This window comes from Siphateles boraxobius, unplaced genomic scaffold (genome assembly GCF_051911475.1).
Source record: "Siphateles boraxobius isolate OS27281-9 unplaced genomic scaffold, OSU_SipBor_1 11, whole genome shotgun sequence".
NCBI classification, from domain to species: Eukaryota; Metazoa; Chordata; class Actinopteri; order Cypriniformes; family Leuciscidae; genus Siphateles; species Siphateles boraxobius.
The window spans coordinates 18,468,453-18,485,000 of NW_027508711.1; the positions used below are offsets into that span (position 1 = coordinate 18,468,453).

General features: G+C 38.3%; 1 protein-coding gene across 8 annotated transcripts in view; it reads left to right on the forward strand.

Annotated features, from left to right (window-relative positions):
* The first annotated feature begins 3 nt into the window (after window positions 1-3).
* rbm27 (RNA binding motif protein 27) overlaps window positions 4-16,548 on the forward strand; it is a 33,231-nt gene continuing 16,686 nt past the window's right edge. For 5 of the 8 annotated variants that reach the window (XM_077197279.1, XM_077197280.1, XM_077197282.1 and 2 more), the window contains exons 1-7: window positions 30-201; window positions 734-852; window positions 972-1,090; window positions 1,391-1,470; window positions 4,989-5,185; window positions 6,797-7,102; window positions 8,267-8,485. In XM_077197279.1, coding sequence (XP_077053394.1) covers window positions 131-201; window positions 734-852; window positions 972-1,090; window positions 1,391-1,470; window positions 4,989-5,185; window positions 6,797-7,102; window positions 8,267-8,485 — 1,111 coding nt within the window. In that variant the 5' untranslated portion in view covers window positions 30-130. Of the gene's footprint in view, window positions 202-733; window positions 853-971; window positions 1,091-1,390; window positions 1,471-4,988; window positions 5,186-6,796; window positions 7,103-8,266; window positions 8,486-16,548 lie in introns of all 8 variants that reach the window. The other 3 variants (XM_077197286.1, XM_077197287.1, XM_077197283.1) reach the window with 2 other exon arrangements.

A 16,548-nucleotide genomic window follows, 5' to 3' on the forward strand; every position in this document is an offset into this window, starting at 1 on the left:
TGTGACGTTGCTGAGATTCTCCAGCAGCTTGTCCGACGTGCCAGTGACTACAGAAGGCCCAGTGTGTGTTATTAGACTATGCTAGTTGGAGTTGCGCATAAACACCCAGCCTTTTATCAGTATTAATCATATGCGCGTCAGGATGATTATAGAAAATGTTGACGCTCTGAAATCCTGGCTTGCTAAACTTCTTGAACCCATGTAAGTGATGAATAGTGATATTTGAAGCAGTGAAGCTAACCTGCGCTGCTAACATGCTAACCCATTAGCTGGGATTCATATTACTTATCCGCGCTGTAAACATACATCGTTTCCTTTGATTTTATGTGTATATGACAGTTCAATTGTGTTTAATTCATTTATAAGCTCATAGTGTTTAGAAATTTGACACAACTTCTTGTTAGAACCATGTAGCAGGAAGCTAAGCTAAGAGGGTCTGCTGGCTGAGAGGGGTGGTCATTAAAACAGCCTGATTGTTTTCATAGACTGGGCCAAAACAGGATCAGGCACAAGTTATTTTAGTTTTAGAGCTTTGGCATGTATGATCAGTCAGTATGACTTTGCTTGGTGGTTCTTGTTTTAGTTGCCAATTTGTCTTGTATTTGATCTGGGCAAACCCTAGCAGACATTGTTGTTTAACCTGCATGGATATATTTGACTTTTGGATTAAATTGAAGACTTCTTGTCTTTTGCAAGTTTGCATTTACACAAATAAACCTGAGATCTTTTACAGATGTGATGCTGACCCATCTGCACTGGCGAACTATGTTGTGGCGTTAGTAAAGAAGGATAAACCAGAGAAAGAACTCAGAGCATTGTGTGCGGATCAGTTGGACGTGTTTCTTCAGAAAGGTATCAACAAAAAGTTTTCACATCCCTGATATTCTGTGTACATAAGTATGCAATTAGTAGTTAATTCATGACCTTTCTTGTATTTACTGTGTCCATTCATTTTTCTGCATGTTTTACAGAGACTACAGGGTTTGTTGATAAACTCTTTGAATGTCTAACCACCAAAAACTATTTGGGAAATCCAGCTGCTAAAGAAGAAAGTAAAATCCCAGTGCAGAAGCTTGAAGAGAAGGAAGAGGTAAAATCTGTTCTTTATGTCACTTATATATGTCTATCAAAAGTGCACATGAGTAATTTCTTTCTTTCTTACCATTAAAACTGTAGAATGTGTTTTAAACTACTTTTGGTTAATTTGTCCTCTGTTTCCAAAGATATTGTTATTCACATTTTTGTTTTCCTATCAAAGCATATTTTTTTACATTTAGTTGACGTGTATATAAGGGCATTATACAACTTAATAATCACGACAGCTTCAAGTCCCTAGTGTAAATGCATAAATAAATAGTGTTAATATTTATACAATAACATTTGTTTTCAGCCTGCTCATGTTGAAGAGGATAGGGAAAACAGAAGAAGAAGAAGCCCATTGAGGAATCGTTCAGACTTCAATGAATCAAGGTTGGTTTCCAAGAGCCGCATCTTTATTCGTTTGTGTTGACATATCTTCTTCTTATAATCTAAAGGTTACAGGTTCTGTTTTCTGTGGGTGTTAAATATTCACAGTTGTCTGTCTGGTTTGTCTTATTTCGCTTTTAGTGCGCACTGTTTTCTGCAACTAGCAAACAAAACAATACTGTGGCGATTACGGTGATGGTATCATATGGTTTTATATATATATATACACTCACAGATGAGCTAAAACATAATGACCACCTGTCTAATATGCTAATATGGTCCTGCACGTGCTGCTAAAACAGCACCGACCCACGAGGCATGAACTACAAGAGCCCTGAAGGTGTCCTGTGGTTTTTGGCATCAAGACGTTAGCAGCAGATCATTCCATCCTGTAGGTTGTTAAGTCTGGAGAGTTTGGAGGCCTGAGCAACGTCTTGGACTCGTCATCATATTCCTTAAACCATTCCTGAATAATGTGTGCAGTGTGGCAGGGTGCTTTATCCTACTGAAAGAGACACATCCACCAGGGAACACCTTTGTCATGACGGGGTACACTTGGTCTGCAACAGTGTTTAGGAAGGTGGTACGTGTCAAATTTGTGTCTACATGGATGGCCAGACTCAGGGTTTCCCAGCAGAACATTGTCCAGAGCATCATCACACTCCCTCTTGTGGCTTGTCCTTGTCCCACAGTGGATCCTTGTGAGTCACTTCCTCAGGTTAACGACACACACGTTCTTCCGCTGCTCCAAGGTCCGGTTCTGATGCTCGCGTGTCCAGTGTAGGTGCTTTTGACGGTGGACAGCGGTTATCAGAGGCACTTTGGGGTGTGTTTCCCGTACAACAGCGTAACTTGCTGCTTAACTACTGTAGCACGATGCATCGTTGAAGAAATCAACTAGCTAGTCACGACTGTTTCCCAAAACTAGGTTGTCGCAAATTGGTCGTTCAACCACATTGGTTAATGATGTTATGAACTCGGTGGAGTAATCATTTCTTTTAATAAAACCATTTGAGATCGAATTAATGCTAGATGGTATGCTATAAGTTACGGACATGGCACCTGAGGACTATTTCTCATTTTCTCAGTTATTTTGCTTTATTTCCAGATTCAATCATAGGCTTGTTCTTGCGCACTAGAACACGTACGCACATGCTCACTCTTCAAAAACAGTGCTTTAAATCTCTTGAAACTCTCCATGGCTTGATATCTGTCGTTCCAACCACACAACTTAACAATGCTGTTTGTGAATCTTCATTAGAACGGTGCTTTCAGGAAACACGACCCGCTGAACTATGCTGATAACGATGGAACTTGAGACCATAGTTGGCTAACGATGCTTTTGAGAAACACACCTCTGATCGGTCTACAGCTACGCAGAGTGTGATGCACTGAGAGTTGTGACACTTTCCTCCCATAACCATTATTAAACACTTATCTGACTTGTGCCACAGTAGATCTTCTGTTAGCTCAGACTTGACGGGATAGTGTTCGTTCCCTCATGCAACGATGAGCGTCTTGCCTTAACAATCTGGCCTTCGATAAGTCGTTTAGATCTTTATTTCTGCCCATTTCTCCTGCATCTAACACGTTAATACAAGAACTGATTGTTTGCTTACCATCTAATCTACCCAGACCCTAATATGTGTTCTTGTTAGGAGATGATCAACGATAATCGCTTCACCTGTGACTGCTCATTAAGTTCTGACTCATCAGTGTGTGTGTGTGTGTGTGTGTATTTATATACACTCACCTAAAGGATTATTAGGAACATCTGTTCAATTTCTCATTAATGCAATTATCTAATCAACCAATCACATGGCAGTTTCGTCAATGCATTTAGGGGTGTGGTCCTGGTCAAGACAATCTCCTGAACTCCAAACTGAATGTCAGAATGGGAAAGAAAGGTGATTTAAGCAATTGTGAGCGTGGCATGGTTGTTGGTGCCAGACGGGCCGGTCTGAGTATTTCACAATCTGCTCAGTTACTGGGATTTTCACGCACAACCATTTCTAGGGTTTACAAAGAATGGTGTGAAAAGGGAAAAACATCCAGTATGCGGCAGTCCTGTGGGCGAAAATGCCTTGTTGATGCTAGAGGTCAGAGGAGAATGGGCCGACTGATTCAAGCTGATAGAAGAGCAACTTTGACTGAGATAACCACTCGTTAAAACCGAGGTATGCAGCAAAGCATTTGTGAAGCCACAACACGCACTACCTTGAGGCGGATGGGCTACGACAGCAGAAGACCCCACCGGGTACCACTCATCTCCACTACAAATAGGAAAAAGAAGCTACAATTTGCAAGAGCTCACCAAAATTGGACAGTTGAAGACTGGAAAAATGTTGCCTGGTCTGATGAGTCTCGATTTCTGTTGAGACATTTAGATGGTAGAGTCAGAATTTGGCGTAAACAGAATGAGAACATGGATCCATCATGCCTTTTACCACTGTGCAGGCTGGTGGTAGTGGTGTAATGGTGTGGGGGATGTTTTCTTGGCACACTTTAGGCCCCTTAGTGCCAATTGGGCATCGTTTAAATGCCACGGCCTACCTGAGCATTGTTTCTGACCATGTCCATCCCTTTATGTCCACCATGTGCCCATCCTCTGATGGCTACTTCCAGCAGGATAATGCACCATGTCACAAAGCTCGAATCATTTCAAATTGGTTTCTTGAACATGACAATGAGTTCACTTTACTAAAATGGCCCCCACAGTCACTAGATCTCAACCCAATAGAGCATCTTTGGGATGTGGTGGAACGGGAGCTTTGTGCCCTGGATGTGCATCCCACAAATCTCCATCAACTGCAAGATGCTATCCTATCAATATGGGCCAACATTTCTAAAGAATGCTTTCAGCACCTTTTTGAATCAATGCCATGTAGAATTAAGGCAGTTCTGAAGGCAAAAAGGGGTCCAACACAGTATTAGTATGGTGTTCCTAATAATCCTTTAGGTGAGTGTGTATATATATAATCATCAGTAAAATTGAAATAAGTTTTTTTCTATTTGAATATATTTTAAAGTGTTGTCAAAGCTGAATTTGCATTATTCAGTCTTCAGTGTCACATGATCCTTCAGAAATCATTCTAATATGCTGATTTGCTGCACAAGAAACATTTCTTATTTTTATCAGTGTTGAAAACAGTTGTGCACTTATTATTTTAGTTTGAAACCATAGTACATTTTACTCCATTTGGTTAAACCATTTAGTACATTTGTTTTTTTCTTCTACAAAGTCAAAATAAATAGCATTTGTAACTGAAAAGTGACAGTAAAAACTAACACGGTCACAAATAATTTCTGTGTAATCAATTTAATGCATCCTTGGTAAATAAAAGTGTGTGTGTGTGTGTGTATATATATATATATATATATATAAAAGCTTACTGAACCCAAACTAACATTAGTGTACCAAGTATACCATGCTAGGTGTCTAAAACCCTCTTACACCAGACATGAGGCAGTTTCAAAGCTGTCCAATATATCGAAGTCAGACCCTGTACATCTTACCTCAGGGCTAGAGATGACCGCAGGAGAGACGACCGCAAGCGACGGGAACTGGACCGTCACGGGAAGAGCGGAGAGTCGTACCGAGAGCGACATGATCGACGAGGAGGAAGCTCACGGGGAAGAAGCTACAGTCGCAGCAGGAGTCGTAGCCGAAGCAGTAGCCACGGAAAGAGCCGAGAACGAGAGCACAATCAGAGGAGAGGTAATGACCATCCCAAACCACTTCCTTCACATTACTTTCACCTATACTTGTGTTCATTCCTGTGAAACAAGCACTTCTTAGGAATGGATTTAATGGTTAATCGGTCAGTAACATAATGCTAATTGTTTTGTCCAAAAAATTATTTTATTCAGAAATGCATAAGATATTCAGTTTATTCTGGGAAGTACTAAAATACACCTCTATATAATGAGCATTTATTTAGTTTTTTTTTTTTTTTTATAAAAAAAGTTACAATCCTATAGAGCTGCAAGATTAATCGTGAAAGCTTGCGATTTTGATTCAATCAACCCATGCGATTTCATTCCAATGATTCGCCAGTGTCTATTAAAAACTTTGACAAAATCACACTGAAACGTTCAGATCTGCTTTAGTGCTGCTGCTGAGCCAGAGAGAGCAGTTGTCATGTGCAGGTATGAAACTGCTTCACAAACTGTTTTTTTAAACCATACATTATCAATATTTCTGTTACAGTAATTCAGATTATCACAGAAGTATAATTCTGATATATACATACACGGATATATATATATATATATATATATATATATATATATATATATATATATATATATGTTAATAGTTCGGATATATACACTGTCTATGGTAGCGATCAAAATAGAGTAAATCAGCTTGACCTTCAAAAAAAAATTTTTTTGGATGAACCAGTGGATGGCAACAAGTGACTCTGTCTGAAAGTGAAAATGTAGTTGTCATTGTTATTGAAGTAATGAAGTAGTCTTCATTCAAAAGATTTTTTCAAAAACGCTGATTCATCCTAGAATAAGACAAGTGAAGTCTTTATGAGTGAGTCATTGAATCATTCATTCAAACTGATTTTTTTATATATTAAACAGACTGCAGAAATTAATATTTTGTCAAAACCTCTAGTAAACTACATTATTTTGTTTAGTTGTCTTTTCAGAATCATGGGAGAATCTTGCAGCTCTATTTAAAAATATATATATATTTGTGATTCTCAATTTATCTAGAATCATGCAGCTCTACTGTCCTGATATCATAAAAGCCTCATTAAAATAAAATGAAAACTTTAAAACTAGTACTTTGGTATACTCATTTGTTATTTCATTGGAAACACAACAACTCACTAATATTTGAAGGAAAAAAAAGTACACCATATCAAAATCATGTGGTGCAAACAACATGCTGGGGGGGGGGGATCTAAACAGGAAATGATATCATAATTTAAAAAAAACTTTATTTGAAAAATATATTTAAGAATTTTAAAATGTATATTAAGACTATATATATATATATATATATATATATATATATATATATATATATATATATATATACATATATATTATATTAAAATGTTTGTAACCTAGCAAAAAATAGTTGCTTGTTGGTTTTTCCCAAATACATTTTTTTTATGGAGTCATTAAATGAATTTTTAATGGAAGAATTGTCACTTCTATTTTAAAGTAGAATTGTTAAAGATTTTTTTATTACTGTGGACATTCTTATTTGTCTTTGACTTTGCTATAATCAAACAACAATATTGACAAGAATTCTTCCTTTGCAATCAAGTCTTCAATCTCGAATCCTTTCAAATGTGCTTTATCTCAGCCGAGCACAGATCCAAATTCGATCAGGAGCGGAAGGAAGCAGAGCCTTACAACCCATCCTCTGCCCACATGGGTAACCCACACCACCAGCAGACCCACCCACCCCCCCTGCTCCCCCTCCCCGTTCCCCAGCACCAGTTCCCCCCCTCCGGGACCCCCGCCGTCCCCAACGCCGTAACCGTGGCAGCGCCGGCTCACCTGCCCGACAGCACCACAGAGAGCTGGTCCACTTACTTCACCAACCACAAAGAAGGGAAGACCTTAAACAGGATCAGCACGCTCAAACACCGCTGCAGAGACTACGACGGTACGTCCCAATTCTGCTTTTGTCAAGTTTGGTGTGATTATGCTCGCATGACAAAATGAAGACAAAAAGCTATTGCTTCTTTTTTTTTTAAATGCATGTTAAACCTAACATTTTGTGAAATGTTTCGCTTAAAGTGTGATTGTGCTGTCTTTAAGTAGGTTCAGGTTCACTCTTACTTCGTTTGCAGGGCGACATAATAGATGGCACTCGTCTCTTCATGGAGGTGTGAAAACAAGTTCTTTATGACATGCAGGAGTCAGCTGTTTTTGTCAATTTTAAGTTTTCATATAAAATGTTTGTGAAATTACCATAAGAAAAGTAGCTACATGTTTAAAGTTTTCCCACTTGCTTGAGCAACTTGATATATAGATCTATATAGAAGTAATGCATTGAATAATGTGTTGTTTAAATTTAGCGTTAAATGTGAATACGTCTATGAAAGATTGTTTAACTGTACTGTGTACAAAGAGAATCGCAATGCTGACAAAACATTTTCAGTAACAACTTTTGGATTTGAAATAAAAATAATGAATAAATGATCAGAGGGTCACTGCAAAGACATCATATGTGAAAGTATGTGTGAACCTGCACTTAGTTTGAACGTTTAGTCGTGTTTTAATACTTGATGTCCAAATACGTTTTGCATCCACTCTTAAATCAAAGTCAAATGATGTACAACACTTCAGAAACACTGAACCGTCTTGATATTCTCTAAGGACACATTTTACTCTTCAGGGTGTCTGTTACTAAAGCATCACTAATGACTGTGGTGTAGCCTGGCCTTATGGGAACGGCATTATAGCTGCAGAGTTTATATTTACTACCCTATACCTGGGGTATTTTTCACACTGGTGGGAACGTCCACAGGGATGACTTCGGGGCGGATGATTAGCTCGATCTGTGTAATGATCTTACTAAAGAAACTATGATTTGGCACGTTGACGAGATGCGTGACTATCCATACGCCACTGTTTACATGGAGCAAACTCCACTGAAGAATGACCTCAGTAACACACAATCAGAAGTTCAGTCACCTTGACAAGTAGTCCCACCTCAAGGACACGTATATATCATACAAGCCTCACGGTTTTGCTTTTAAACTGTCCAGAAAGACTGTTGTGATGGTGATTTTTTTTTTTTTTTTTTTTTTTTTTTTGTTCGCAGAGAAAGGATTTTGTATACGAGGTGATCTCTGTCCGTTTGACCACGGGAATGACCCTCTGATTGTGGATGACGTCACACTTCCTACCATGATCCCGTTTCCACCACCGCCAGTCCTGCCACGGATGCCCATGCCCCCCATGACTGAACCCCCCCCTGGCATGCCCATGCCCCTCCCCCCCCACGGGCAGCCCCCGCCTCCGGGCATCTACCCCATGCCAGGTTAGTGTCCTTTGATTTCAGCATGCTAGACTAGGCTTTTCAGTTGAGTTATTGACTGAAAAACCTAGTCGATATATACATGACAAAATCTGCTACGGGGCAATTAAATGTAACAAATCAAGTAACAATGCATCATCTTTCATTGGAAATTTAAACATTTTTTTAGAGATGCACCGATTGATCGGATGGTGATCGGAATCGGCCAATTTTCACGTGATCGGCCATGATCGGCGATCGGTCGGTCAGTCTGATATATTCCAATTTTTTTTGCCGGTCAAATGCACTCGGACGCCGCATGATTACCATCGCGCATCATCAGCATCGCACGAGCACACGAAACGCACATGTAGGAAACCTCGTGAATTTCGGCCGTTTCACACCGAAAGCGTGAGCAGCGCGGTTTTTTCCCCCTGGCGTGCATGTTAATCAGTGAGTGCATTCACACCGGGAGCAGGAGCAGCGCGTGCGCAGCAGTGAAGCGGGGTTTCGGCGCAGTCTATTTTTGCTGCACTGCTCGCGCTCAATTAAAGTGAAAGCACACTTTTGTTGGACAAAAAATAAATATGATTTCACCCAAAAAGTGCCCAGAATTTGCATGTCTGGTTTGTTTTAAGAAGAACTGGAGTAGGCTATGTCAGAAAAAGAAATTATTTTTAATATTTCCCAATCGTTTCCCTGCACTTGCTCCACTTGCCTGATCTTAGCGCTTGTTTAGCCTGGCTGGACATGTGGCAGATCATTAGAGAAGAACTGTTTGCGTAATAAAACTAGTCATTGATGTACAAGTGATTGCAATAAGCCTGTGTGTGTGTTTGGAGAAATATCTTTATACTGCAAGGCTATATTTATTTATTTATTTGGCTATTTATATATTATTTTATTGCCACTACCTGTTTTCATTCAGAAGTTTAGTTTCCTAAATAAGTAAATGTCACATTTTTGTGTAGTTGAATATAGGAAGTGAAAATGGTTCTTCCATATCATAACACTGCACTTAGATATGTGTGAATTTCCCACACCAGGAGTAATAATTTATATAGTGCTATTTTATTTAATTTGTTCAAAAAATGTTCTGTGTAAATTGTTCTACTAAAGAAAAGATAGAAAATAAATATTTGTGTGTGCTGTAAAGTGGTTAGAAAAAATGAAATCGGAATCGGCTAAAATCGGCATCGGCAGCTCAAACTCATCGGCCTAGAAAATTGTAATCGGTGCATCTCTACATTTTATCAAATTTTTGATTTTTTTTTTTCCATGATGTTTTAAACAACTGAGAAGATAAGTGATCAAACTACATCACCTGTCAAGTTTACAATATATATTACATCAGCTATGAGAGACGAATTGGACTACTTCATGGACTCATCTCAAGATCACTCATTTAACAGTTCATCTATTGCCAAAATTATGAAAAAAATCTGTCAATTCAATCATAAAAAAGTATTACAAAATATTCAGTTCGATCATAAAAATGTCCGTCAAAACCAACACATGTTGAACGATGTTCACTAACTCGGTAAAGTTTGTCGATTGGAGTTTATTCTCTTTAGCTGAGTTGTGAACTATGTTTGATTTTTGGGTAATTATAAAACGCGCTGGAGACGTTATAAATGCGTTCTGCGTATTTTCCGCGACTTAAATAAATTACATGATTCTTACTGGCATGTTTGGCCTGTCAAAAATATTCAGCTGTTGCAAATTCATTTCCAAATTTCACTGAAAGGAGTGGTTTTGATATACAGTTGTTTTTATAAATCATTTATTTGAATGCATAAGAATGCAGATCCTGTTGTAAACGGTGTTAAAATTGTCGTTGTATTATTACCCCTTAGCAGATTTTGACACGCGTGTGTGTATATGTATATATTTATACACATACAAATTGCTCTAAATTATGCTTGTGTTTTATTTATCATTAATAATTTCATTGTATTTTTCATATTTATATTATAGAGCTGCACGATTAATCATTAAAAGGTCGCTATTTCTATTCATACACCAACTCAATCCTATTCCTAAATGACAACGATTCGCCTTAATCTATTAAACGTTTGCGTAGTCTGATCACAGCGTAACATTCGAACTGTGTTTGTGCTGCCGCTGAGCCACAGAGAGCAGTTACCATGTTTTATAGGTATGAGTGACTCATTGAATCATTCATTCAAACCCATTCTTTTAAATAATTCATTCAAATGAATTAAACATTTGAAATAGACTGCAACTATTAACATTTTGTCAGAACCTCTAGTAAATGACGTTATTTTGTTAAAGGGTTAGTTCGCCCATTTAAGACATGAAGTTGTATGCAATCCTTACCAGCACTATAGTGTATACACACTGACCCACTCTGTTGTCACCCCCCTGGTCCGAGTTCTGACCGCTGGAAGTTTTTGAATGAAGTAATCCCGGCTACTTTCCGGGGCCACAAAACTGTGCGTTTTTACGTGAAAAAAAGATTTGCGTTTCAAAGCTTGATTAATTTAACACAAAAAAAACACGCCGGGCAAAATTCATACCTCAGTTTTAATGCGGCACTATTTTCCTTCCGTTTCTATCAATCCGCGCTGCTGTCAATGTCAACAGTGCGCACGTGACGATTAGCTGTTGATAGCGCGACTCGCCGACAACATGTCCGACTACGAAACTTCAGATGATGAAACTAATTTTAGCACAGTGTCAGACGGATCAGATGAAGACAGTAATTTTAACTCAACGACAAAGGGATATCTTTATGAACCGGAGTATATCGATGCCGAACTTGAGCAGATGGACAAAGAACGGGAAGAGAGAGAGCGAGAGGACAGAGAAGTTGTCCAATCTGATGCTGGGCCCACCACAGCTGTAGCAAGAGGCAGGATGAATGACAAATGGTGTGTTCAATCAAATATTTTTCACAGCAAATTGTAACAATATATATATATATTTTTTTTTTACACATCTTTTCACGTGTTTTATAATGGAGTCTAAACATCATCTTGTTTACCGTACAGTTTAGACATGGGATCATAAAGTTAGTAAATAGAGCTTACCCGTGGTACTGGTACGGCAAAACTCTTTAAAATCATGTTTTTTCCTTTTCCTCCTTGGTTGGAGATGTAATCGTCTTCGCTGAAGTGAGCACTACACACACGAAAATCCTTTATTCGAGATAATTTAGCTCCCGCTGAGTAGCCGATGGCAACCAGCCAAAGCTGTCTCATATTCATATTTGATACAGAAAAACGATGAAATTTGAACTTTGATCCCGGCACATCCTTGTTGTCACAGCCTGGGAATTTACAAGTTCGCACCATTGTTAATTTAATATTTTTTACCTTGTTGTCGATCGATTGTGTAAACACTATGGAAGAGCTGATTGTCACGTGCGCACTGTTGACATTGACAGCAGCGCGGATTGATAGAAACGGAAGGAAAATAGTGCCGCATTAAAACTGAGGTATGAATTTTGCCCGGCGTGTTTTTTTTGTGTTAAATTAATCAAGCTTTGAAACGCAAATCTTTTTTTCACGTAAAAACGCACAGTTTTGTGGCCCCGGAAAGTAGCCGGGATTACTTCATTCAAAAACTTCCAGCGGTCAGAACTCGGACCAGGGGGGTGACAACAGAGTGGGTCAGTGTGTATACACTATAGTGCTGGTAAGGATTGCATACAACTTCATGTCTTAAATGGGCGAACTAACCCTTTAAGTGGTCTGTTCAGAGTCGAGGGAGAATCTTGCAGCTCTATGGCCATTGTGGCAATAATTATGGCCAGCGTGTTTTGGAGAAAAGCATTTATTTCATAATGTGATTTATCCCCCACTTTCAATGATTTTACTTCAATGAAAGGTTAGATTTTTGCAAATCTTTTGAGTGAAAGATCAAAAGCATAAACAATGCAGATTTATTTTTTACACAGGGTTCGTACAAGGTGCTTAAAGTGCTTGAAGTACTTGAATTTGACTTTTTGAAATTTAAGTCCTGGAAAACCCTTGAAAACAGAATTTTTTTTGAAGAGGTACTTGAAAAGTGCTTGAATTATTAAAAATAAGGATGCACCGATACCGAGCTCATGTAAAAATACTCCGAATCCAACAAACGATAGGCCTACCAGGCACATAGCTGTCAACCCTCCCCTTTTTTCCGGGTTTCTCATGTATTTTAGCTCTTTTCCCGCTGTCTTCCCGTTTTAGTATTTTCCCGTAAAATATCCCGTATTTTTACACTCTGATTGTGTGAGACGTAGGCCTACAAGCTCGGATGCGGCGCCGCGCGCGCTGTTACAAAAAAAGCCGTGCACACTGCAAAGCGAAATGGGGTCTTGCCGGTCTTGCGCACCCAACTCGTCATTTTTGCCTCGCGCACCTTCGCGCTCGTGCGGACGCGACGAAACCATGGTAGGCCTATAAACAAAGCTTAACTCCGTGTCAGCGTGCGCTCTGATCGGTAAAGGGGCACAGACCTCTCCCGAATCATCATCTGCAGCAGCCTCCAAACTTCCGAAGCACCGCCTCCGTTTCCCTCGTAAGCTGATATTAGTATTTAAACATTCTCTATGATATAAAATGTTTGTAAAAAATATTTTAATAACACGGTTTTGGCGGTTATAGAGTTCTAATGACGGTGTTCAACTATAACCGTCGGTCTCACGGTTACGGTCACACCCCTAACACACACACACACACACACACACACACACTGTCTCTCTACCTCTCTCTCACACACACACACACTGTCTCTCTTCCTCTCTCTCTCACACACACACACACACACACACACACACACACACACACACACACACACACACACACACACACTCTCTCTCATACTCGCACACACTGTCTCTGTCTCTTTCTCTCTCTCACATATGTAGGCCTAACACAGAATGTTCCCCTAACGTTCCCGTATGGTTCCCATTTGGTTATTTTTTGGGAACAAAACGATAACGTTCCCTGTAGGTTTTTTTAGGTTTCATTTTCCAAAATGGTTCCTGGAACCTTCCCCTAACCTTAAGGGGACGTTCTATTTACGTTAAGAAAACTTTCCTGGAGAACCAATAGGGAACGTTCTTGGAACCAAAAACTAACAGTCCCAGAACTTCCCAGAACGTAAAATTGTTAGCTGGGTTTTAAAGTTTATTGTTAAAAACTTTAAAATAAAAAATAGCACAAATCATTAACAGTCTAAAGAGTTTATAACATATATATGTTAGAAACTGTTTAGACTGTTAATGATTAGTGCTTTTTTTCAAAAAGTTTGTGGGTAAGAATCGTGTAAAAAAAAATCCCTTATTTTGGGGATGGATTCCGGGAAATCTCCCTTATTTTTAATGTTCAATGTTGACAGCTATGACCAGGCAGTGTGTGTATAGTAACACATAGATTTAGCATATGTCTAAAATGCGCAAGCTGCTCAGAGGAAACCGCGCTGTGTATTGAGTGTGCGGCGGCACAGACACGCGAGCTGGTCGAGCACATCCCTTTAAACTGACATCAGTGGAAGGTTTGTAGTTCAGTCGGATGTCAATGGCAAAGAAAATAAAACGAGGCATGATGTAGCTCATTATTAACGTTAACGTTAACTGACGAGAGAGCGCAGTTCTGTTGAATGCTCTTGATTGCTCATCGTTCACTCAGCACGTATTATTTGGATGAAAACTAAATCGTATATGTAAGTAAAGTAAAACATAAACTGTTATCTGATGTATGTATAACGAGTGATTCCCTACATTATTACTAGACGTTTGCAGTCAAGAAGTTCCATGAACGCAAACATCAGCGCGCGCCCCGCAAACCAGCGTCTCCGCGCATGAATACTGAATTAAATTGTCTTTCGCGTCTTACGCTTGTACGGACGAATTCACACAAAATTATGTAAAAACGCCCATCTTGGCGAATATCCTAGTAAACAAAGTCAGTTATATCTCAAGTGAAGTAGCCATGTTCAAATGCGTCCGTGCGTTCGGTCTTAAAGGGCAGTTTAACAAACCCACTGCTGTTTTAAAGGGATAGTTCGGCCAAAAATGATATTTAACCCATGCATTACTCACCCTCAAGCCGTTCTAGATGCATATGTCAATCTTGTTTCAGACGAACACATTTTCAGTTATTTTAGAAAATGTCTCAGACCCTTCAGTGGATATAATGTGAAGCAACGGGGTCCACCTCCTTCAAGTCCCAAAATGTGCATACATCCTTCACAAAAGTAATCCATCCGGCTCCAGGGGGATAAACGAAGGCCTTCTGAGGGTAATCCGTGCGCTTTTGTCGTAAAAATATACATATTTAAAACTTTATAAATGAAAATATCTGACTTCCGTTGCTTCACATTATATCCACTGAAGGGTCTGAGACATTTTCTAAAATAACTGAAAATGTGTTCGTCTGAAACAAGATTGACATATGCATCTCGAACGGCTTGAGGGTGAGTAATGCATGGGTTAAATATCATTTTTGGCCGAACTATCCCTTTAATGTTAATCAAACAATGGACAAATAAATTACTCACTGCTCTTGACTAAATAGGCTGCCCTTTTCAACTTTACAAAAATATACAGCTATATTTAATTTATCCAGTTATGAATATGCAATTTTTTCACATTTTATTACTTTATTCAAATTTCTGTACTAGATCTACCCGAAAAACTCCAAAAACACTGTTTATTTCATTTGTAGCCTTTCTTTGTTCTATTGTATTTATTTGTAAGTTGATTATTCGTTCTTATTTTGTTGCTGACTGCTTACCTTTAATAATGTTTTAAATTCACATTAATTAGGCTGGCAGTTTTTGTTGTAGTATCAAAATTGGATTAAATAATTGATATTTCACTGGTGTCTAAACATTTGTACCACTGAGCCAATCCTTTGCTAAGTATGTGCTGTGCTATTCAATGAAAGATATATGATAGAGCATTAGAATCTACAGTAACAGAAGCTCATACAGTACAATGCATTTTAGCAGGCTTAATTAAGCATGAAAATAATTGAAAGAAATATATATTTGATGAATAAATTAAGCCAACTAATATGATTTATATTCTTTTGGTTTATCTACTAATACATTTAAATATTCCAAATGCAGTGAAAATTCAGGGATCGGTATCTCGTTCTGCAAAAAGGGGTATCGGTGCATCTCTAATTCAAAATATTGTGATTTTGTTTGTTGTTGAAAAAATAAAATTGTTTCACGCTAAATCAACGCTGCAGACGGTCTGAGATTTAAAGCTATTTCTCATGGCTATGAGCATGATATCAAGTATATAATACAACTTTCATTCTTCAGGTCAATCATGTATGGAAAAAAATTCAGTTTCAATATCCTTTCAATGTTTAAGGGGATTTTCCATTCCTGACAGCGCTGGTCAATGGATTGACCTCTATGAAGTGAAACATCAGATACCATATGTTTAATTTGAGTAAAAAAATAAAATGAAATTAATAAAAATAATAATAAAGATATTGTTTGATAAGTGCCGATTGAAGTGCTTGAAAAGTCCTGGAATTTCATTTGACAGAGTCTGTACGAACCCTGTTTACAGCCATTTTTGTTCATATTTACCAGGGGTGCCATTAATTCTGACCACAACTGTATATGTTTGTCACATTTATTACATTGACAAATAATGTAAAATATCAGTAAATAAAATGACACATTTACAAATATTACAAACAGTGTAAACATGTATGTTAGTTCCCCTCACTACACAATAAATCCTTTAGATTAAACTGTATTCAGAACTGGAATGGAAAAGAAATATAAAGATACAATAAACAACCTTCCTTAAAAAAAGCCAAGCCTAAACAAATTTATTTAAAGCTATATTGGAACTGCCAGCATGTGGGAAATGGCCTATACAAATAAACTTGGGCTCATGTACCTCTTTCATTTGGCACTAATCCAAAATGTGTGCACTTTGCACATTTTGCGAGCTTGACGTTAATTGCATTGTACAAGTCGCTTGGATTATAAGACGCAGAATGTTTTAGGTAATACAAAAATGAACTTCAAGAAAATATGGTAAATCCGTTTTTTAATTGTTTATTTTCATGAATATTCGTAAATTTTTTAAAGCTTGGTCCATAAAT